Source organism: Cyprinodon tularosa, unplaced genomic scaffold, assembly GCF_016077235.1.
Source record: "Cyprinodon tularosa strain WSP-4 unplaced genomic scaffold, ASM1607723v1 ctg285, whole genome shotgun sequence".
In the NCBI taxonomy this organism is placed as follows: Eukaryota; Metazoa; Chordata; class Actinopteri; order Cyprinodontiformes; family Cyprinodontidae; genus Cyprinodon; species Cyprinodon tularosa.
In genome coordinates this window covers 139,338-155,887 of record NW_024038991.1, presented here as the reverse complement: position 1 = coordinate 155,887, position 16,550 = coordinate 139,338, and the positions used below count along the sequence as shown (strand labels likewise).

The following is a 16,550-nucleotide window of genomic DNA, read 5'->3' as shown; positions in this document are numbered from 1 at the left end:
ATTTTTTCTTCATTTTTCCTCTTTCTCACCTCTACTAAGTAGGCTGTATGGCCCTCTGGAAAGACCCGCCTACTTCCTGGTTTCTGGGGATCTGACTTCAGTCCCATCCATTAGCTCCCTCAGTTCCACCTTCAACCAATGGCTCATCACTACCTGCAATCACCTCCTGCTCATAAGGAAACCTCACCTGTTGATTGAGGCAGCTTGTCACAGCCAGTTGACTTGTGTGCCTCGTGTGAGCCAAACATTGTTGGTTAGCAGCTGCTTGCTTGTTTAGTGGAGTAGCTTTCTTATCTTTTTGGTTACCCATTTGGGGTTTGTGCTACTTAGCTTGTGTCAAGTATTTTGTTCTGTTTGGCTAATGTGCAAACTTTACTAGCTTGATGCTAGAAAGAGGGTGGAGGTAGGGCCAGAGTCTGGACTGATTGCATCACTGAGTTTTTTTCTTTGTTAGTTACATTAGGTGTAGTGGGTGCTGTGCTCTCTGTGTTTTTTAGTAAGAATCCCCTTTTGGTTTAAATCTGTAGTTAGGTATAATCCTCCTTTTGAGGATCTCTTTTATTTAACTTTGTTATTTTCACAGCACCCTCAACCACCCTCCTTTTGTTTGTTTATTGCTTGCACCTCTTGTTATCAAATAAATAATAATATTATAAGATCTTACCAGTTTCTGCCTATATGTTTATGCCCCCACCAGGGGCGTCTCTAGGTTTAAGAGACAAGGGTGGCTCAGCCCCTAGAAGATAATGGGTTAGGGTTAGGGTTAAGGCGTTGTCTAAGACAAGGGTGTAACTTTGTGTTGAAAGTTGGTGGTTATTGCGTGTTTTCGTTTTTTGCGAACTCTTCAAGAACATTCGTTTCTTTTTGCGCGTATTTTTGGATCGTTTCCTGACGAAGAATTCATATTCATTTTTGAAAGACTATCGAAGGAGCATAGAGACGAACTCTAACTTCTTATTGTTGAATTGTGAAAAAAAAGAAAAAAAGGTCTTTTGTAATTTTTATGTGTTTATGATGTATTTTTTTATGTTGTTATTGTTTTGTATTGACAAATTGTAATTTTTGTGGCTAGTATTGTCTTTTGAGTCTGCTGAGCATTTTTTGGTAATTTCGAGATATCTTGCTTTGGTTTTCTAATTTTATACTTGGGCTAATATTTCTATTGTGTGTTTTCTTCTATTGACATAACTGAGTTTTATGATTTTTCATGTTTGATAAGTGAAATGTATTTTTAGTTTAGTTTTTACTGGTTAAAATTTTGTGGTTCATCAGGTGAGTATTAAATTGTTGGACAGCGCAAGATACATTTGATAAGTTTAGATTATGGAGTTCAGCTTCAGACACATGGCCTGGCAGGGGACCTAGGAGGTGCTGTTTAAAAAGGGGACTGTTATAAAATTGGGCTAATGTTTTAGTTTTTTAGTATACTAAATAGTTTTTTGGTTCCTCTATTAGAAGGCTTAATCATTTTATTTGTGAGGTCTGTATGTCTCAGACCTCAAAACGGGGACTGTTAAAGAAAAATGATTATTTTTAGACTTTATTACAGTTAATCTTATGGCATGTGTAAACACTCTCACTTGAACATATTTCTTAATTTTGAACAAGGCTGTGTTAATGATTTAAAACTACTAATGGGTAAGTATTTAGAGCACCATACCATAAAATGAGTATCTCCTGGGGGCGAACATTATTTAAGCCTGCAGGAGAGATTTCTGCTTGGTTTACAGAAGGTCAAAAGTCTTCCAGAATAAACAACCAGGGATGGTGAGGCCCCCGCATTCCACAAGCTGTCTGTGGGAGCTTATCTTGTGTTTTATGACCCTGGGAATTCTAGATGCCAGGACAAGCTTTCCGCCTTTTCTTGTTAAAATAAAGAAGCAAATGACCCCAGATGTTTGCAGTAAATAAGGGGAAGCCCTAGCAGTGTCAGAGATGGCTTTTGGTTGGAGGACCGAGGGCCAGCCCTTTTTGAATGGATTAGATACAAGAGGATAAAGCTTTCTAAATAGAAGAAAAAGATCAGATTTTGCTCTTGCAAACTCTCCAAAGATGTCTTGTACGTCTTTGCTTTCTTTCCTCCTATGTCAGGTAATGGAATGTATGTCTCTGTTGTTCTGCAGTTTCTGGTGTAGGTTTGTGCATTGTCTTATTTCTAAGTTTATGCATTGTCTTATATTGGATTAAACTCTGTAATTCTGTGATGTCAACACGCCTTGCTGATTTTCATATTACCAAACGCAGCTCGCCGGGTGGACCTGGAGAGGGAAGAAAATGAAAAGCCAACCTTTTTCCAAAGTTAACTATGTTAGAATATTTTCTTCCTTTACAGGCCTTAAGCAGAATATGATTAAGCAACTCCGTCCTTCTGTCAAGAACATCCACCAGCAGGGTATCCAGGGGGGGATTTACCATTAGGCAATACTAGGCAGTTGCCCAGGGCCCCAAGTTCTGGGGGCCCCATAAAACTCTGTTTCCATGTATGGTTAATACAACTAATCCTTATTTGTGCACATTAATTATGTTTTTGATAAAAATCCTTTGGCTAAAATGCCATCAGAACGCTGATAAATAGAGAGGAAAAAGGGAGAAGAAGAGAGGGACAAAACCTAGAACAAATAATGGATGTCTATTCTATTAACATTTCTCTATCTGTAGAATGGGTCTGTTTTATGGGTTTTCTTCTCAGGGGGCCCCCTGCCTGTCTTTGCCTAGGGCCCCAAATTTCCTAAATCCGCCCCTGAGGGTATCAATACTGATTTGATAGAATCTGGGAGAGCGGACTATGTTCAACCATCCATTTTCTTTAACCTTATCCCTGAGTGGGATCAGGAGGTGCTGGTGCATATCTCTAGCCACGTTCTGGGTGAGAGGTGGGATCACCCTGGACAGGTCACCAGTCTGTCGCAGTATGTTCAACCAGCTTAAAAGTAATCGGTAATCAGATTTATTATTTGCACTTTTACTAAGTGAACATTCTAACTCCCTTAAATCTGAAATTCCAATGCCAAAATTGTTTAAATCTTTTATCTTTGGACCCCCTGCAGAGTGACGTCACACCTGCAAGATTCTATCCTTACCTTCCTGCTAGATTGCAAAAAGCAGCTTGCTCATGAGTTGTCAACATAACACGCTAAATCTTAAATGTACGTATAAAAGAAAAAGGGGCGCAGTGCTTGCTACTGAATGGCAACACTATCAAAGTCAGGAAAAAGTTTTAAGTAAAGCCGGGATTAAAACAGTAGCTACAAGAAGCTTCAAATAAAAGGTGTTCTTTATGTTCAACCTAAACACCAACTCCGATAGACCATCAGTAGAGCAGGTGTTTAAATTAATCAATCACTGCTGCGAAAGCTTATAGCAGTGAAAGCTAATATACCACAGCCATCACTTAATAAACGCAAAATAAACAACCCTCTAAAAACGGAAAACTGTAATGGACTGAAAGTCCTGTTTTTTATGTGGGAAATTATTTGCGTGTGTTTTAGTGTAATTCTGATATATTGGCGCTGTTGTCTGTTTCTATGGCAACGATACTGAATGTAGTGTAGCTTAGAGACCTGCATGGGTCGAGTTTTACCAACCCGCACCCGCCCGAACCCGATGACTACCGAACCCGACCTGTCACCCGCGGATATCTTCAATTCAAATGTTATGGGGAGAGGTTGGAGGGGGTGATGGGGAGAAAGCGAGAGGCAACAGATTATTTTTTCTGAGTTTTTTTGTCGGGGTTTGTGGACGGTGAGCAGCGGGGAGAACTTTTTTTATTTTCTTTCTGAGGAGCGGCATGAATGGGGTTTTAATCAGATATACACAGCACCGAAAGCAAAATACGTGTACAAAATATTGGTGGGGACATGTCCACACCAGTCCTTAAGGAAGTTACGCCTATGATTGTTCAGATTAACTTGTCTTCTTTATGGCTTTTATTCGGTGCTTTACTGCATTTGTTTTGGGAAAATATGAGGAAAAAATAAATACAGAAAAAAAAAATTTTTTTTTTAAATCGCAAAAAAATTATAGGGTGGCTAATGCCAAAGAAAGGGTGACTGAAGCCACCCTTAAATAGGTCTAACGACGCTTATGGCCCCCACTTCCCTAGACATACAGGGGGCCGTAACATATGTGGGGGCTTGTCCGGGATCTCTCTTTCTAGAGGAACCCCAAATTTCCACTTGGCATTTACAGTCATCTATAGTCAGGAGAAAGCCTTTGACAAATCACAATTTACAGATGAGCTCTTCAAATACAATTTAGTTTAGAAGGATGACTTTGAAGAAGAACTCAAAGTTCGGTTTTCACCCACCTGTATCTGACCTCAGTTGTTGTCTGAAAATGGAATGAATTGATGTGTCAAGCAATTACCAAACAGTTATGAAAAAAACCTATTCTAATTCAGTAACTTTAACAGTATTGTCAAAAATGAAACCAATGCATAGGAGAGAGAATAAATGTTTATATTAACAATAGGGCTTATTAAAACACTTTAAATTTTCTTCATCATATAATCAATTTAATGAACAAGAATGACATTTAAAAGAAGGTAAGAAGTGAAGATGAAGCTGGATAGATCACGGAGCTGCCCCAGGGATGTATCTGGGCTGGCATTTCCCCCTGCGACCCTGCAAGAAACAATAAAAACAAGAATATTTTACAGTACATATTTTACATACACTAGGTTTTGTTAACTAATCCTAACCACAACATGGATTTTTCTTTTTTCTTTGCAAGTACATTGAACTCTGGTTGCTTTTTAATAGATTAGAAATATTCCCTGTACGAATTCTGCAAAAATAATATACAGCAAGGTTAAATTAATTGACATTATAAGGCTAAGGCTGTTTTCACAGTTGATAGTAAGCTAAACTCAACATTTTGTTTCTGCTCACATTGCATTTTGGAAAACAGGCCAAATCTTTTGACCAGCTCATTCCTCTTCTCAAGTGGGGGTGCTGCATCAGAAACCGAAAAGGAAGTATAGCCAGCAACTGGGACAAGTTTGAATCCCAATTGTAAAATATATAGTGATATATCGCGGGTTGTCTCCCACCCCCCTTTGTTCCTCCAAGCTCGGGTCCTCTATCAGAGGCCTGGGAGTTTGAGGGTTCAGCGCAGTACCTTTGCTTTTCCTAGAACTGCACTCTTTTTGCTCTGCTCTTCTGCTCTCTTTTCTGTATTTCCAGGGATCTGCAGTAACCACTCTTCAAGTTTGGGGATCATTGCCCCTAGTACGCCAATGACCACTGGCACCACTGATGCCTTGACCTTCCAGGTTTTCTCCAGCTCTTCTCTGATCCTCTGATTTTTGTCTAGTTTTTCAGGTCCTTTATTCCTGATGATGCAGTCATTTGGTATTGCTATGTCAACCACAATGGCTTTCCTCTGCTTTTTGTCCACCACCACAATGTGCGAGTGGTTTGCCATTACCATTTGGTCTGTCTGTATCTGGAAGTCCAACAGGATCTTAACTTGATCATTCTCTACCATCTTTGGGGGTGTTTCCCACTTTGACATTGGGGTTTCCAGCCCATACTCTGCACAGATGTTCCTGTACACTATTCCAGCCACTTGGTTATGGTGCTCCATGTAAGCTTTCCCTGACAGCATCTTAAACCCTGCAGTTATGTGCTGAATTGTCTCTGAGTCTTCCTTATCTGCACCTGGGGTCTTGTCTGGTGTGGTAGATCTGGGTCTCTATTACTCTTGTGCTGAGGGCCTGCTCTTGTGCAGCCATGATGATTGCCTCTGTGCTGTCATTCAGTCCGGCTTTGTCTAACCATTGGTAGGATTGCCTGATATCTGCCTCTTTGATTATGTTTGAGTGGTACATCCCATGTAGTGGCTTATCCTCCCATGACAGAGTCTCTGGCACCTGATCTTCTGTCCCCCATTGTCTGAGACATCTACATCTATATATATATATATATATATATATATATATATATATATATATATATATATATATATATATATATATATATATATATATATATATAGATATAGATATAGATATATATATATTATGGTTTCTGGTTCATGTTAAGGAAGGAAAAACAACCTTAAACAGAAGGGGTAGACCCAGGTTTCAGCTTTCAAAAACCTATAATGCGGCAATTAAGTTGATCCCTTCCTGCTATCATCGCAGCCCTAGCCCCTGTACAGGAGAGTGGAGGACCTTGCCTAATTAGCCTGGCCAACAATTCCCTTTAACAACCCCCCTTTCAGGATGGGTATGGGACATTCCAGTTTACCCCCATTCAAAAAGGGTGGACCCCTTTGTCTGCTGGCTGGGACAAACTAATCAGATTAAAGATTAAAGATCTGATTACAAAAAATAGTTCTTTACATGTGCTGTTTGCTGCTTTGATACATTACAAATTTATGTCTCTATTTCCAGTTTTGAACAGGACAGCAAAGAGGACTATGTGGCTCTGGAGTGCCTGTCGTGTTCTTAGGACATTGCCCGAAAGTATAATGAATACTTTGAAGATCTCCTCAACCCTTTCCTATAAAAGCAAAGGCTGGGACCTTTGGGTCAGACTCCATGGTTTAGGGGCTTCAGAGGTGGATGAGTTCCACCCTGAGATCCATCCTGAACTCATCCACCATCCTCGGGTCTTTAGATGTTGTTGCACTGTTGTAGTTAACACACCTCAACAGTAATGGCCTTCAGGCACAGTACCCCTCAGAGGTGAATAGAATACCAAAAAAATGCACTGAATTTGTCATGATTGGTTCACTGGTGTGACCCAATAATGCAGAACACCACGGAGACGGAAACTGAAGTAAAAGGTTTAACAAAGTTTATTGTCATAAGCGCAGAGAGAATGACTGGTTCTGGTTCAGGCCTGGGGAACTGGTTCACTGGAGTCTGCGTGAGAGACAGTTCAATTAGCGTTTGCGCAGAGGAGTTTGATTCTTGACAGTTTCAGATTAGTACCTTGAGGGTCCTTGGTTAAAGCCTTGAGAGGAAAACTGTTGGGTCCGGAGATGGTTTGTTCAGCAGAGTCCGTAAGCTGCTTCAGCGTCTTACTTCTTGAGAGTGAGCTGACCTTGACTTTGAGTTTCCAGCTCTTGGTCCAGAGCTGCATGGAAGTCCAGAGAAAGGTTTCAGGTTTGGCTCAGAGGGCAGGCTCGGCAGGTTAAGCTCTTCCTGAGCTTCACAGGAGAAAAACAGGTTTCCTGGAAGACAGAGACAAAAGTTAGAATCCAGTCTGGATTCAAAAGTCAACAAGGGTTCTCAATGAATCTAGGCTTAGGTGCTAACCAACTGGATCAACACTGCGGCATTGAGGCAAGGTCTGAAGACAGCTTAAATACTGTGGATCCTCTGATGATGGAATGAGCCTCAGCTGTGCAGGAGGCTCGGCTCAGGAGGATCCACGGCGGACTCTGCTGGAGGAAGGTGGTACTTCTCCAGCTCCCAACAGTACCCCCCCCCCTCAACGACCGCCCCTTGGCGGTCCGGAAGATGTCGATGGACAGGAACGCTCGTACTCCTCGATGAGTGATGGATCAAGGATGTAAGAGCCAGGAACCCACTGGCGATCCTCCGGGCCGTAGTCCTCCCAGTTGACGAGGTACTGCCAGCCGCGACCTCGCCGACTTGAGACTACTGGTTTCACTTGGGAGACGTGGAATGTGGGATGAATACGAAGAGTCTGAGGCAGTTGAAGGCGTATGGCTGAAGGGTTGATGACCTGGGAAATCTTATACGGACAAATGAATTTAGGAGAGTTGATAGCCAAACCTCTTGATAGCCAAACCTCTTGACCCACGGAGTACTCTGGGGCGGGGCGTCTTCTGGAGTCGGCAAAACGCTTGGTGGTCTCGGAGGATCGATTGAGGGTCGTGACGGTTTCTCTCCATATGCGTTGGCAGCGTCTGATGTGCTGGTTGACTGACTGGACCGAAATCTCTCTCTCGTCTGCGGGAAAAAGTGGAGGTTAGTAACCGAGACTGACCTGAAATGGTGATTGGCCGGTGGAAGCAGATTTGAGAGAATTATGAGCATATTCAATCCAAGTTAGGTATTGGCTCCAGTCGGTGGGGTTGTTTGAAGTCAGACAACGGAGGGTTGACTCTAGCTGTTGGTTCATCCTTTCAGTTTGGCCGTTGGACTGTGGGTGATAACCGGATGTTAGAGAGGACTTACAGTCGAGAGCAGAACAGAATGCCTTCCAAACTTGGGATATGAACTGGGGGCCACGGTCAGAGAGGATCTCCTGGGGAATGCCATGTAGACGGAAAACGTGTTTCACCAGGAGCTGAGCGGTTTGGAAAGCCGTGGGAAGTTTCCTGAGAGGGATGAGATGACAGGATTTCGAGAATCGATCAACGATGGTGAGGATTGTGGACATACCTCGGGAGACGTCTTGAAATTAAGGCGACGGTTCTACTGACCCCCGGATGGGCGGAAAACTTGGCAGCATGCATCCATTGTATTAGGCGAGACCTGACAGAAGATGGTACATAAGTTCGGTTAGCTGGACCGTTACCTGGGTCGGGTTCTGTAGCCAGGGCGGTGTTAATTAGATCGGTGATCTCCCAGGTAACCACTCCAACTGTACACGATGCGGGAAGGACAGGTTCAGGCGTCTCGGGTTGATCGACGGAGTATAGACGAGAGAGAGAATCGGGTTTGACATTCTTGGATCCGGGTCTGTAGGAGATAATGAGATTGAATCGTGAGAAGAAAATGGACCACCTAGATTGACGGGGATTCGCTTGTTTAGCTGACTAGATGTAAGCAAGGTTCTTGTGATCCGTCCAAACGAGAACCGGGTGCTCAGCTCCCTCCAACCAGTTTCTCCATTCCTCCTGCGCCAACTTGATGGCCAGTAGCTCACGGTCTCCAACGTCGTAGTTTTGCTCTGTGGAGGAAAGTCTTCGAGAGAAAAAAGCACAAGGATGAATCTTTTGATCAGTGTCGAGTCTCTGAGATAAGACAGCTCCCACACCAGAATCGGAAGCGTCCACTTCGAGGATGAATTGTTTGGATGGGTCAGGCTGGATTAACACGGGTGCTCTGGAAAACAATGATTTCAGTTTCTCAAATGCGGTTTGTGCCTCAGGGGTCCATTGAAAAGTTCGTTTGACTGAGGTTAACGAAGTTAGGGGAAGAGCTGTCTGGCTATAGTTCCTGATGAAGCGGCGATAAAAATTGGCGAAACCCAGGAATCTCTGCAGCTGCTTGCGGTTTTCAGGAACTGGCCATTCCAAAACAGCCTTTATTTTGTCCTCTGAAGGCTTAACCTGCCCGCCCTCGAGCACAAACCCCAAAAAGGTGACTGAGGGCTGATGAAACTCACATTTTTCAGCTTTGACGAACAGTTTGTTCTCCAGCAATCTTTGCAACACAAGGCGGACATGTTTCTTATGCTCAGAAAGGTTCTTTGAATAAATGAGTATGTCATCAATGTAGACGAACATGAACACATTTAAAAAGTCTCTGAGAACATCATTCACAAGGGCTTGAAAACAGGCTTTGATTAGAACAAAACAAAGTGGCAGGGAGCATCAGTCGAGGAGATTTCTTTGAGTTAGCATGGCCCGCCAGACTCCTCAGAACCTCTGCCGGGCCCAGGCTTTTGATTTAGCTGGACAAGAAGCGATGAAGTGACCACTCTCACCACAGTAGATGCATAGTTTACTCAAAAAACGTCTTTGTCTTTCCTCTGGAGTGAGCCTGGTGTGTCCCACCTGCATGGGTTCGGCATCCATTTCTCCGGAATGAGAGGCCTGAACAGGCAGAGGGAGAGACTGGGCTTTAGATCTCGGTTTGGGCAACTGTTCTGTGGGAGAAGAAAAAACAGTCACATTATTTGACGCAGGGGCAGAGGAAAATTATCCCAGACTTCTTGACTTGGAGCTGTTTCTAGCTCGGATTCTATTGTCCAATCTTATCGTCAAACGGATTAATTCTTCAAGAGTGGCTGGTTCGTCGAGGGTTGCTAGTTCATCCTTAATGCTTTCGTTCAAAGCCATAAAATAAGCCCCCTTCAAAGCGTTTTGGTTCCATCCGGAAGCTGCCGCTTTAACCCGGAAGTTGATGGAGAACTCCGCCACAGAGGAATTTCCCTGTTTAATGTTGAAAAGAGCACGAGAGTCAATGGTTTGATCTGTTTCTTGATTAAATACCTGAGAAAATTCAGAAATAAACTCTGAGTAACGGCAATCGAGGCTTTCGTCGGAGGCAAACCTTGCCTGAGCCCACTCCAAGGCTCTTCCTGTTAATTGGGAAAGAATAAAAGTTATCTTCTTATAGTCCGTGGAAAAACTGCCAGGTGAGTTCTGAAAGATTAAACGGCACTGAAACAAAAATCCCTTGCAGTCTTTCATATTACCAGAGAATCTTTCTGGTAGGCTTGGGCGGTACTCTGATGACGTCACTGCCAGTGACCTCGGAGGAGGACTGGACCCGGAAATGGTTGTGCTGCCGGCGTGGCATTAGCGCTGTTCATGTAATTAGCATAGCCTTGGAGAACTTGGTTTTGCATTTCGATGTGGGTATTTAACTCACGAAGAGCCAAGGCGTGTCCATGGAGTTGGGCCGCCTGCTCCTCCAAACGACGAGTGAGGTGATCTGCTGGGCCTTGTGTGTGGCCACAGTGTTCTGTCATGATGGGTTCACTGGTGTGACCCAATAATGCAGAACACCACGGAGACGGAAACTGAAGTAAAAGGTTTAACAAAGTTTATTGTCATAAGCACAGAGAGAATGACTGGTTCTGGTTCAGGCCTGGGGAACTGGTTCACTGGAGTCTGCGTGAGAGACAGTTCAGTTAGCGTTTGCGCAGAGGAGTTTGATTCTTGACAGTTTCAGATTAGTACCTTGAGGGTCCTTGGTTAAAGCCTTGAGAGGAAAACTGTTGGGTCCGGAGATGGTTTGTTCAGCAGAGTCCGTAAGCTGCTTCAGCGTCTTACTTCTTGAGAGTGAGCTGACCTTGACTTTGAGTTTCCAGCTCTTGGTCCAGAGCTGCATGGAAGTCCAGAGAGAGGTTTCAGGTTTGGCTCAGAGGGCAGGCTCGGCAGGTTAAGCTCTTCCTGAGCTTCACAGGAGAAAAACAGGTTTCCTGGAAGACAGAGACAAAAGTTAGAATCCAGTCTGGATTCAAAAGTCAACAAGGGTTCTCAGTGAATCTAGGCTTAGGTGCTAACCAACTGGATCAACACTGCGGCGTTGAGGCAAGGTCTGAAGACAGCTTAAATACAGTGGATCCTCTGATGATGGAATGAGCCTCAGCTGTGCAGGAGGCTCGGCTCAGGAGGATCCACGGCGGACTCTGCTGGAGGAAGGTGGTACTTCTCCAGCTCCCAACAGAATTAAAAGTAGCAAGAGTAGCAATATTTCATGATAAATTTATTGCATTTCTCAGCCTCTCTGAGAAGGACAGAAGTGTCTGGCTGATTGTCAAACCTTGGCTTTGAGATGAGCAATGTGGTTTTTGTCCTGGCTAGGAACAGGGGACCAGCTCTACATCCTCTGCTGGATGCTTCAGGGTTCATGGGAGTTTGGTGAACTGGTCCACATATGTTTTTTAGAGTTTGAGAATTTTGTGAGAGAAATTTTTATTTCGAATTTTGTTTTGTTCATTTTTTGTTTGTGTCATTCAAATAAAGTTAACGTTCATATCAGATTCAGTCGTCAGTGTTAATTTACCACTCTGGGCCACTGTTGCAAATCTGCAACATCCCAGAATTCATTGCATTTGAAGGTCTAGGTAACTAAAACATGTTTATATTTTTTTTTGCAATTTACATTGACTAGAAGCTGCTACCTCTCTGTCTAACCTGATAGCATAGACAAGCAGGGACAGAGTAGTAAGATGATGTATACCTTCATAAAAAAAGGAGAAATTCAAATTGAGAAATGGTAAGAAAAGAGGAAGAAAAAACCCAATTAACAAAGATCAATGTAACTCTTTTATGTATAATATTTGGTATCAGCGTTTTGAAATTTTGTTGTGTTTCATAATGTGAAACAAACAGACTCATCGATCAATCAATCTTTACAAATAATACATATGGAGAAACTATGCAATGCCAAAACCTTAATTTGAACTCAACTATCTGAGGAAGGTCTGACACAGAATGCTAAATATTGCAAGCTTTGTGTGGTCATATGAAAAATTACAAAAGGATTACAACATAGGAAATTAGCAAATTCACAAACTGTGAGTTTGTCATTTATACCATTTTCTGATGATTTGATTAAAGTGTTTATGCTTCTCTGAGGTAAAAGAGTCGATGCAGTCAACTGGTTTTCCTTAGACAGAAAACTTTGAATCAATCTGACTGTATGATCTGGTGAACTGTAAAGTTCCTTGAGATGACGTGTTGTGAATGGGAGCAATATAAATAAACTGAATTAAAGATTGAATCGAAAATTAAAATCATCTAAGTTTGTGGAGGAATATACATTCCTAAAAGGTTTAGCTTATATATCTGTATAGTCAACTTTGCTAATTTAATGGCTGTTGTGAGCTTTTTCTGTTTTATTAAATCTTTCCCAGTCTCTGAATCACCACTTATATTTATCTTATTAGTTATCTTTGACTTTGGCACAAATGTCCTAGCGGATCACTACTGTGATATTGTATTTTTAATTTTATGAAATAGTATCCTAGAACTGGTTAAGTGAGTTTGAAAACCAATGTGAAGACGTCACTAAAAGATTAATTCATCTTATCTTGACTTACCTTGACTTTATCTAACTTTCCTGTCCTCTTTGCTGTTGATATGATAACTAAATGGAGAAAAATAATAAAACAAATAAAATTTTATGTAATTTGAGCCAGTTCTTGTCAAATCATTTGTTTGTCCTGATACAAGGCAAAGTTTCTACTGAAAAAATAGCTTCCCTCTACCCTTTTGCATTTTTAGGGTGTCTAAAAGATAAAGAAATTACATTTCCTGCTGTATAAAGAAGTAAAAAAGAGGAACTGTATTGTGCTTTAACATTTTGCACAACAGAGACTCCTTCCCCATTGTCAGAAAGGTAAAAGGGAAAATGGTCAGAGCTGTTAATTCTGAAGATGATGAGATCGGAATGGATTATATAAATCAACCTGCATCCAGAAGGCATTCTAATACAGAAACCAAAGGGAATCATAATGCATCAGGTAAGATTGGCTAGATGCTGCTGCCTTTTTTTCACCTTTACGTGTGTGAATTTAAAGAGAGTACTTGATTACTGATTGGTTTATAATCGACAAACTTTTGTAAAAACAAAAGAGATTTTAAAAAACTCACTGTGGTTTTCTTCCTTTATCCAGTGGAAAGGTCGTTCAGACTGATTGGTGTTGGTTTTGGACTCCTTTGCATCCTACAAGCTGCTCTCAATGTTTCCCTCCGTCTGACACTCTGTGAGTTATAAAACTTTTGATGCAAGACTGCCCAGTCCTCAGATTTAGGGTTATTGTCAGGGTTAGGACATAGAAAAGATTAGGAGGACTAAAAGTCAATGGAAGTCAACACATGGTCCTCAACATATAGCAAGATGAGAAAGTGTCTTTAAGTTGCCCTGCAATGGACTAAGAGCCTGAAGGAAAACATAACTCCTGAATCCAGAAATTTGCAATAATCATTCCCAACTCTGGAAGGATATATGGGTCTAAATGAAATATTGATCTATACATGAGGATGAAACTATTTCATGGTTAGTAGTTGTTTTCTCAATTAATTAAAAAAATGAATTATCATGAGGGGAAAATACATTATATTTGATTGATGGGTAAAACATGAATTCTTTAAATGTATAAATATAGTATACAAAAAGGAACAAAATGGTAGTCCGTAGGGACAAATAATGGGTTCACATACAGTACTTACAAAGGGCTTATTGCATGGAATCCACACTAAGTATAGAAAAAAACATACAAACAGTATGTCGAACACAGCTTTTGGAAGTATTTGAATATTACATGTGGTTTTTAGCCAAATTTCTTTCAGTATTATTAGGTTCCTGATCTTCATCCCTTACTCTACATCTTATTTACAGTGTCCAAACGGGAACCAAATTGGTGCTGATTTTTCCAATGTGGCTGCAAATCAGTATTATTAATATTATTTTACTTGGTGAAATGGTAAAATCTTCCATTAAATATATTTCTATTTGCAATTATCTTTTTGTTTTGTTTTTTTATATAAAACAGTTCCCTTAAGAACCCACTCCACATCAGAGAGGGAAAAACATACCCTGTTAACACATAGGGCCGGATCTATCAAAGCTTTGCGTGTATAAAAACGTGAGCTATTTCACTGCGCACGCTAAAAAATTTACAAACTGATCTATCAACAGCGTGCTAAAATGATTTGGTCTTTAAAACGTGCTAAATAGCGCCTCTTATCCATTTAGTACTTTTTCTGCGATGAATATGCAATATGGGGCGTTTACACGCAAAATTGCGTCTTGTGGGAGGAGAACATGTAAATATATTAATTTAGCACTCGCAAAGGGATTTATTAAACCTGAAAGCAATTTTGCTAACGGTATCTGACTCTATATTTAACACGTTTCAAAAGAAGGTGCAAATGGTCTGTATGCGTAATTGCGCACACATGGCAGCGGTTATTGTCGCAAGAAGGAGACATCGAAATGAAGCAAGGAGATGCAGAGAACGCATTTTTTCACTCCGTGTGAATATTTTTGGAATGAACGAGGAAACGATCATCAAAACATTTCGTTTATCCAGCATTGCCATTTTGGAGCTGTTGGGGGAACTCCGAATGGATTTGGAGCCAGCCACAAGGAGGACCCACGCAACACCAGATATCACAAAACCAGATTATTAACCAGCCTGACACAAAACTTGCAACATTGCACTTTCTGCATCTGGGTCATTCCAGCGTACGGTTGCAGCGAGAGCTGGGATCTCCCTATCTCGTTTTTTCAGAAGTGCTGTCCGAAGTGCTGTCCGACGGGGTCGGGGTTCTCCCCCTGCGCCTGTGGAGCAACATGCCAATGCTGCGGGGATTTACTGCAGTGAAGTAGAAATTCAGCCACATACCACCTTAGGGAATAAAGGTTGCCAAAGTTTTTTCTTTATATATATATATATATATATATATATATATATATATATATATATATATATATATATATATATATATATATATATATATATATATATATATATATATATATATATACATATATATTGGAGGGGGTGGGGGTGTCACTGTAAGATTAAAATTTTTAATGCACTAGTTTGCACAAACTACTTTGCCGCAAACCACAAAATGCGCAAAACCATCATTTAAATAGGGCGTCTCCAACAGTTTTGCACCTGCCACCAGTTACGCAATCACTCTTGTTAAATCACCCGCAAACCATGGTTCAGCCCCTCGCGCAAAATTCCAGTTTGCGAGCGCAAATTACTGCACGCAAAATTGGATCTTGATAAATTCGGCCCATATACGTTTACAAAATGAGCACAACCGCTTACATAGTGTTAATATTTACCTGACACCACAAGAAGACGCTTGTTTTTAAAGTGTGGATAACTTTTTCTATGTTTCAGACAAAGCTCAGACCCCTCTGGAAGAGACAATTTGCAGAAATAAGACTCGAGATACATGCAAACTTAGGCAACAGACTAGTAAGTGTTACCACAATGAAATAAATGGGAAGTGTTAAGAGTCTAGCAGTAACATATTGGTGTAAAACCTGTTAGTTTATGGGATCTTAAAAGCTATTTTCCCCCCCATATTAGGGCAGTATCTCCAGAAAGGATGGCTGTATTTCCATGACAGGTTGTATTATATATCTTCCACCGAGAAAACTTGGCATGAGAGCAAAGAGTACTGCAGGCAACAAGGCGCTGAGCTGGTGATCATAAACAACAAAGAGGAACAGGTAAAAGTCTCTTAGCTTAAAATAAAATTGTTATTAAGCACAAAGAAAACTTACTGAAATCAATCTCTTTTTTTCTTTGTCACTGGTTGTTCATTTTCCATGTAAGGACTTTACAAGGCAGTTTAACAGGTTGACATGGATTGGACTGCATGACTCAAGCTTTGACAAGGGGAGTGGACATGGGTGAACGGAGATCCTCTTATCACAAGGTTTTATTTATTTATTGCTTTTTTAACATTTCTTGAAATACAGCTGGAAGCATATTTATGATCTATAGTCATGTATCCTTCAGGCACTGCGATATTGTGCCCTTACCACCACACAGAATACAGAGCCATGGAAAATAACTTAATGAGCACAGAGAACCGGACCATTATTAAAACACAGGACCTTCCTGGTGCCATTTAATGAAATTCATTTTATCTTTACAGGGTCAATTCATGACCCATGTAATCTTAACAAACTTGACGGAGTCGATTCAATGAAAGCATAAAATCTTATTTGAAACAAATGTTCTATATAAGAAAACCCAACAAATCAAATGGAGTAACTGACTGTAGAATTCACTCATGGAAAAGCACGTAGCAACTGAGGACAGTTGCTTTCATTATATCGTTGATTTTGCAGCAATCCCAGAGAAAAACTCCCTTTTACCAGGAAGAAACCTCCAGGAGAACCATGTTCAGTTGGA

General features: G+C 41.2%; 1 protein-coding gene and 1 long non-coding RNA gene across 2 annotated transcripts; one reads left to right on the top strand and one right to left on the bottom strand.

Moving 5' to 3' along the window:
* Positions 1 to 4,114: 4,114 nt before the first annotated feature.
* LOC119787016 lies at positions 4,115 to 12,839 on the bottom strand. The gene is made up of 3 exons (XR_005281273.1): positions 12,702 to 12,839; positions 4,307 to 4,622; positions 4,115 to 4,210 (listed from the first exon to the last, which is right to left on the bottom strand). It is a non-coding gene; the product is annotated as an uncharacterized LOC119787016 (long non-coding RNA).
* A 149-nt stretch (positions 12,840 to 12,988) lies between these two features.
* LOC119787014 (natural killer cells antigen CD94-like) lies at positions 12,989 to 16,061 on the top strand. Its single transcript, XM_038290636.1, has 5 exons — positions 12,989 to 13,124; positions 13,278 to 13,367; positions 15,525 to 15,602; positions 15,717 to 15,859; positions 15,966 to 16,061. Exons 1-5 carry the CDS (start codon positions 13,013 to 13,015, stop codon positions 16,044 to 16,046), a joined length of 504 nt encoding a protein of 167 aa, XP_038146564.1. The 5' UTR covers positions 12,989 to 13,012; the 3' UTR covers positions 16,047 to 16,061.
* Positions 16,062 to 16,550: the final 489 nt, after the last annotated feature.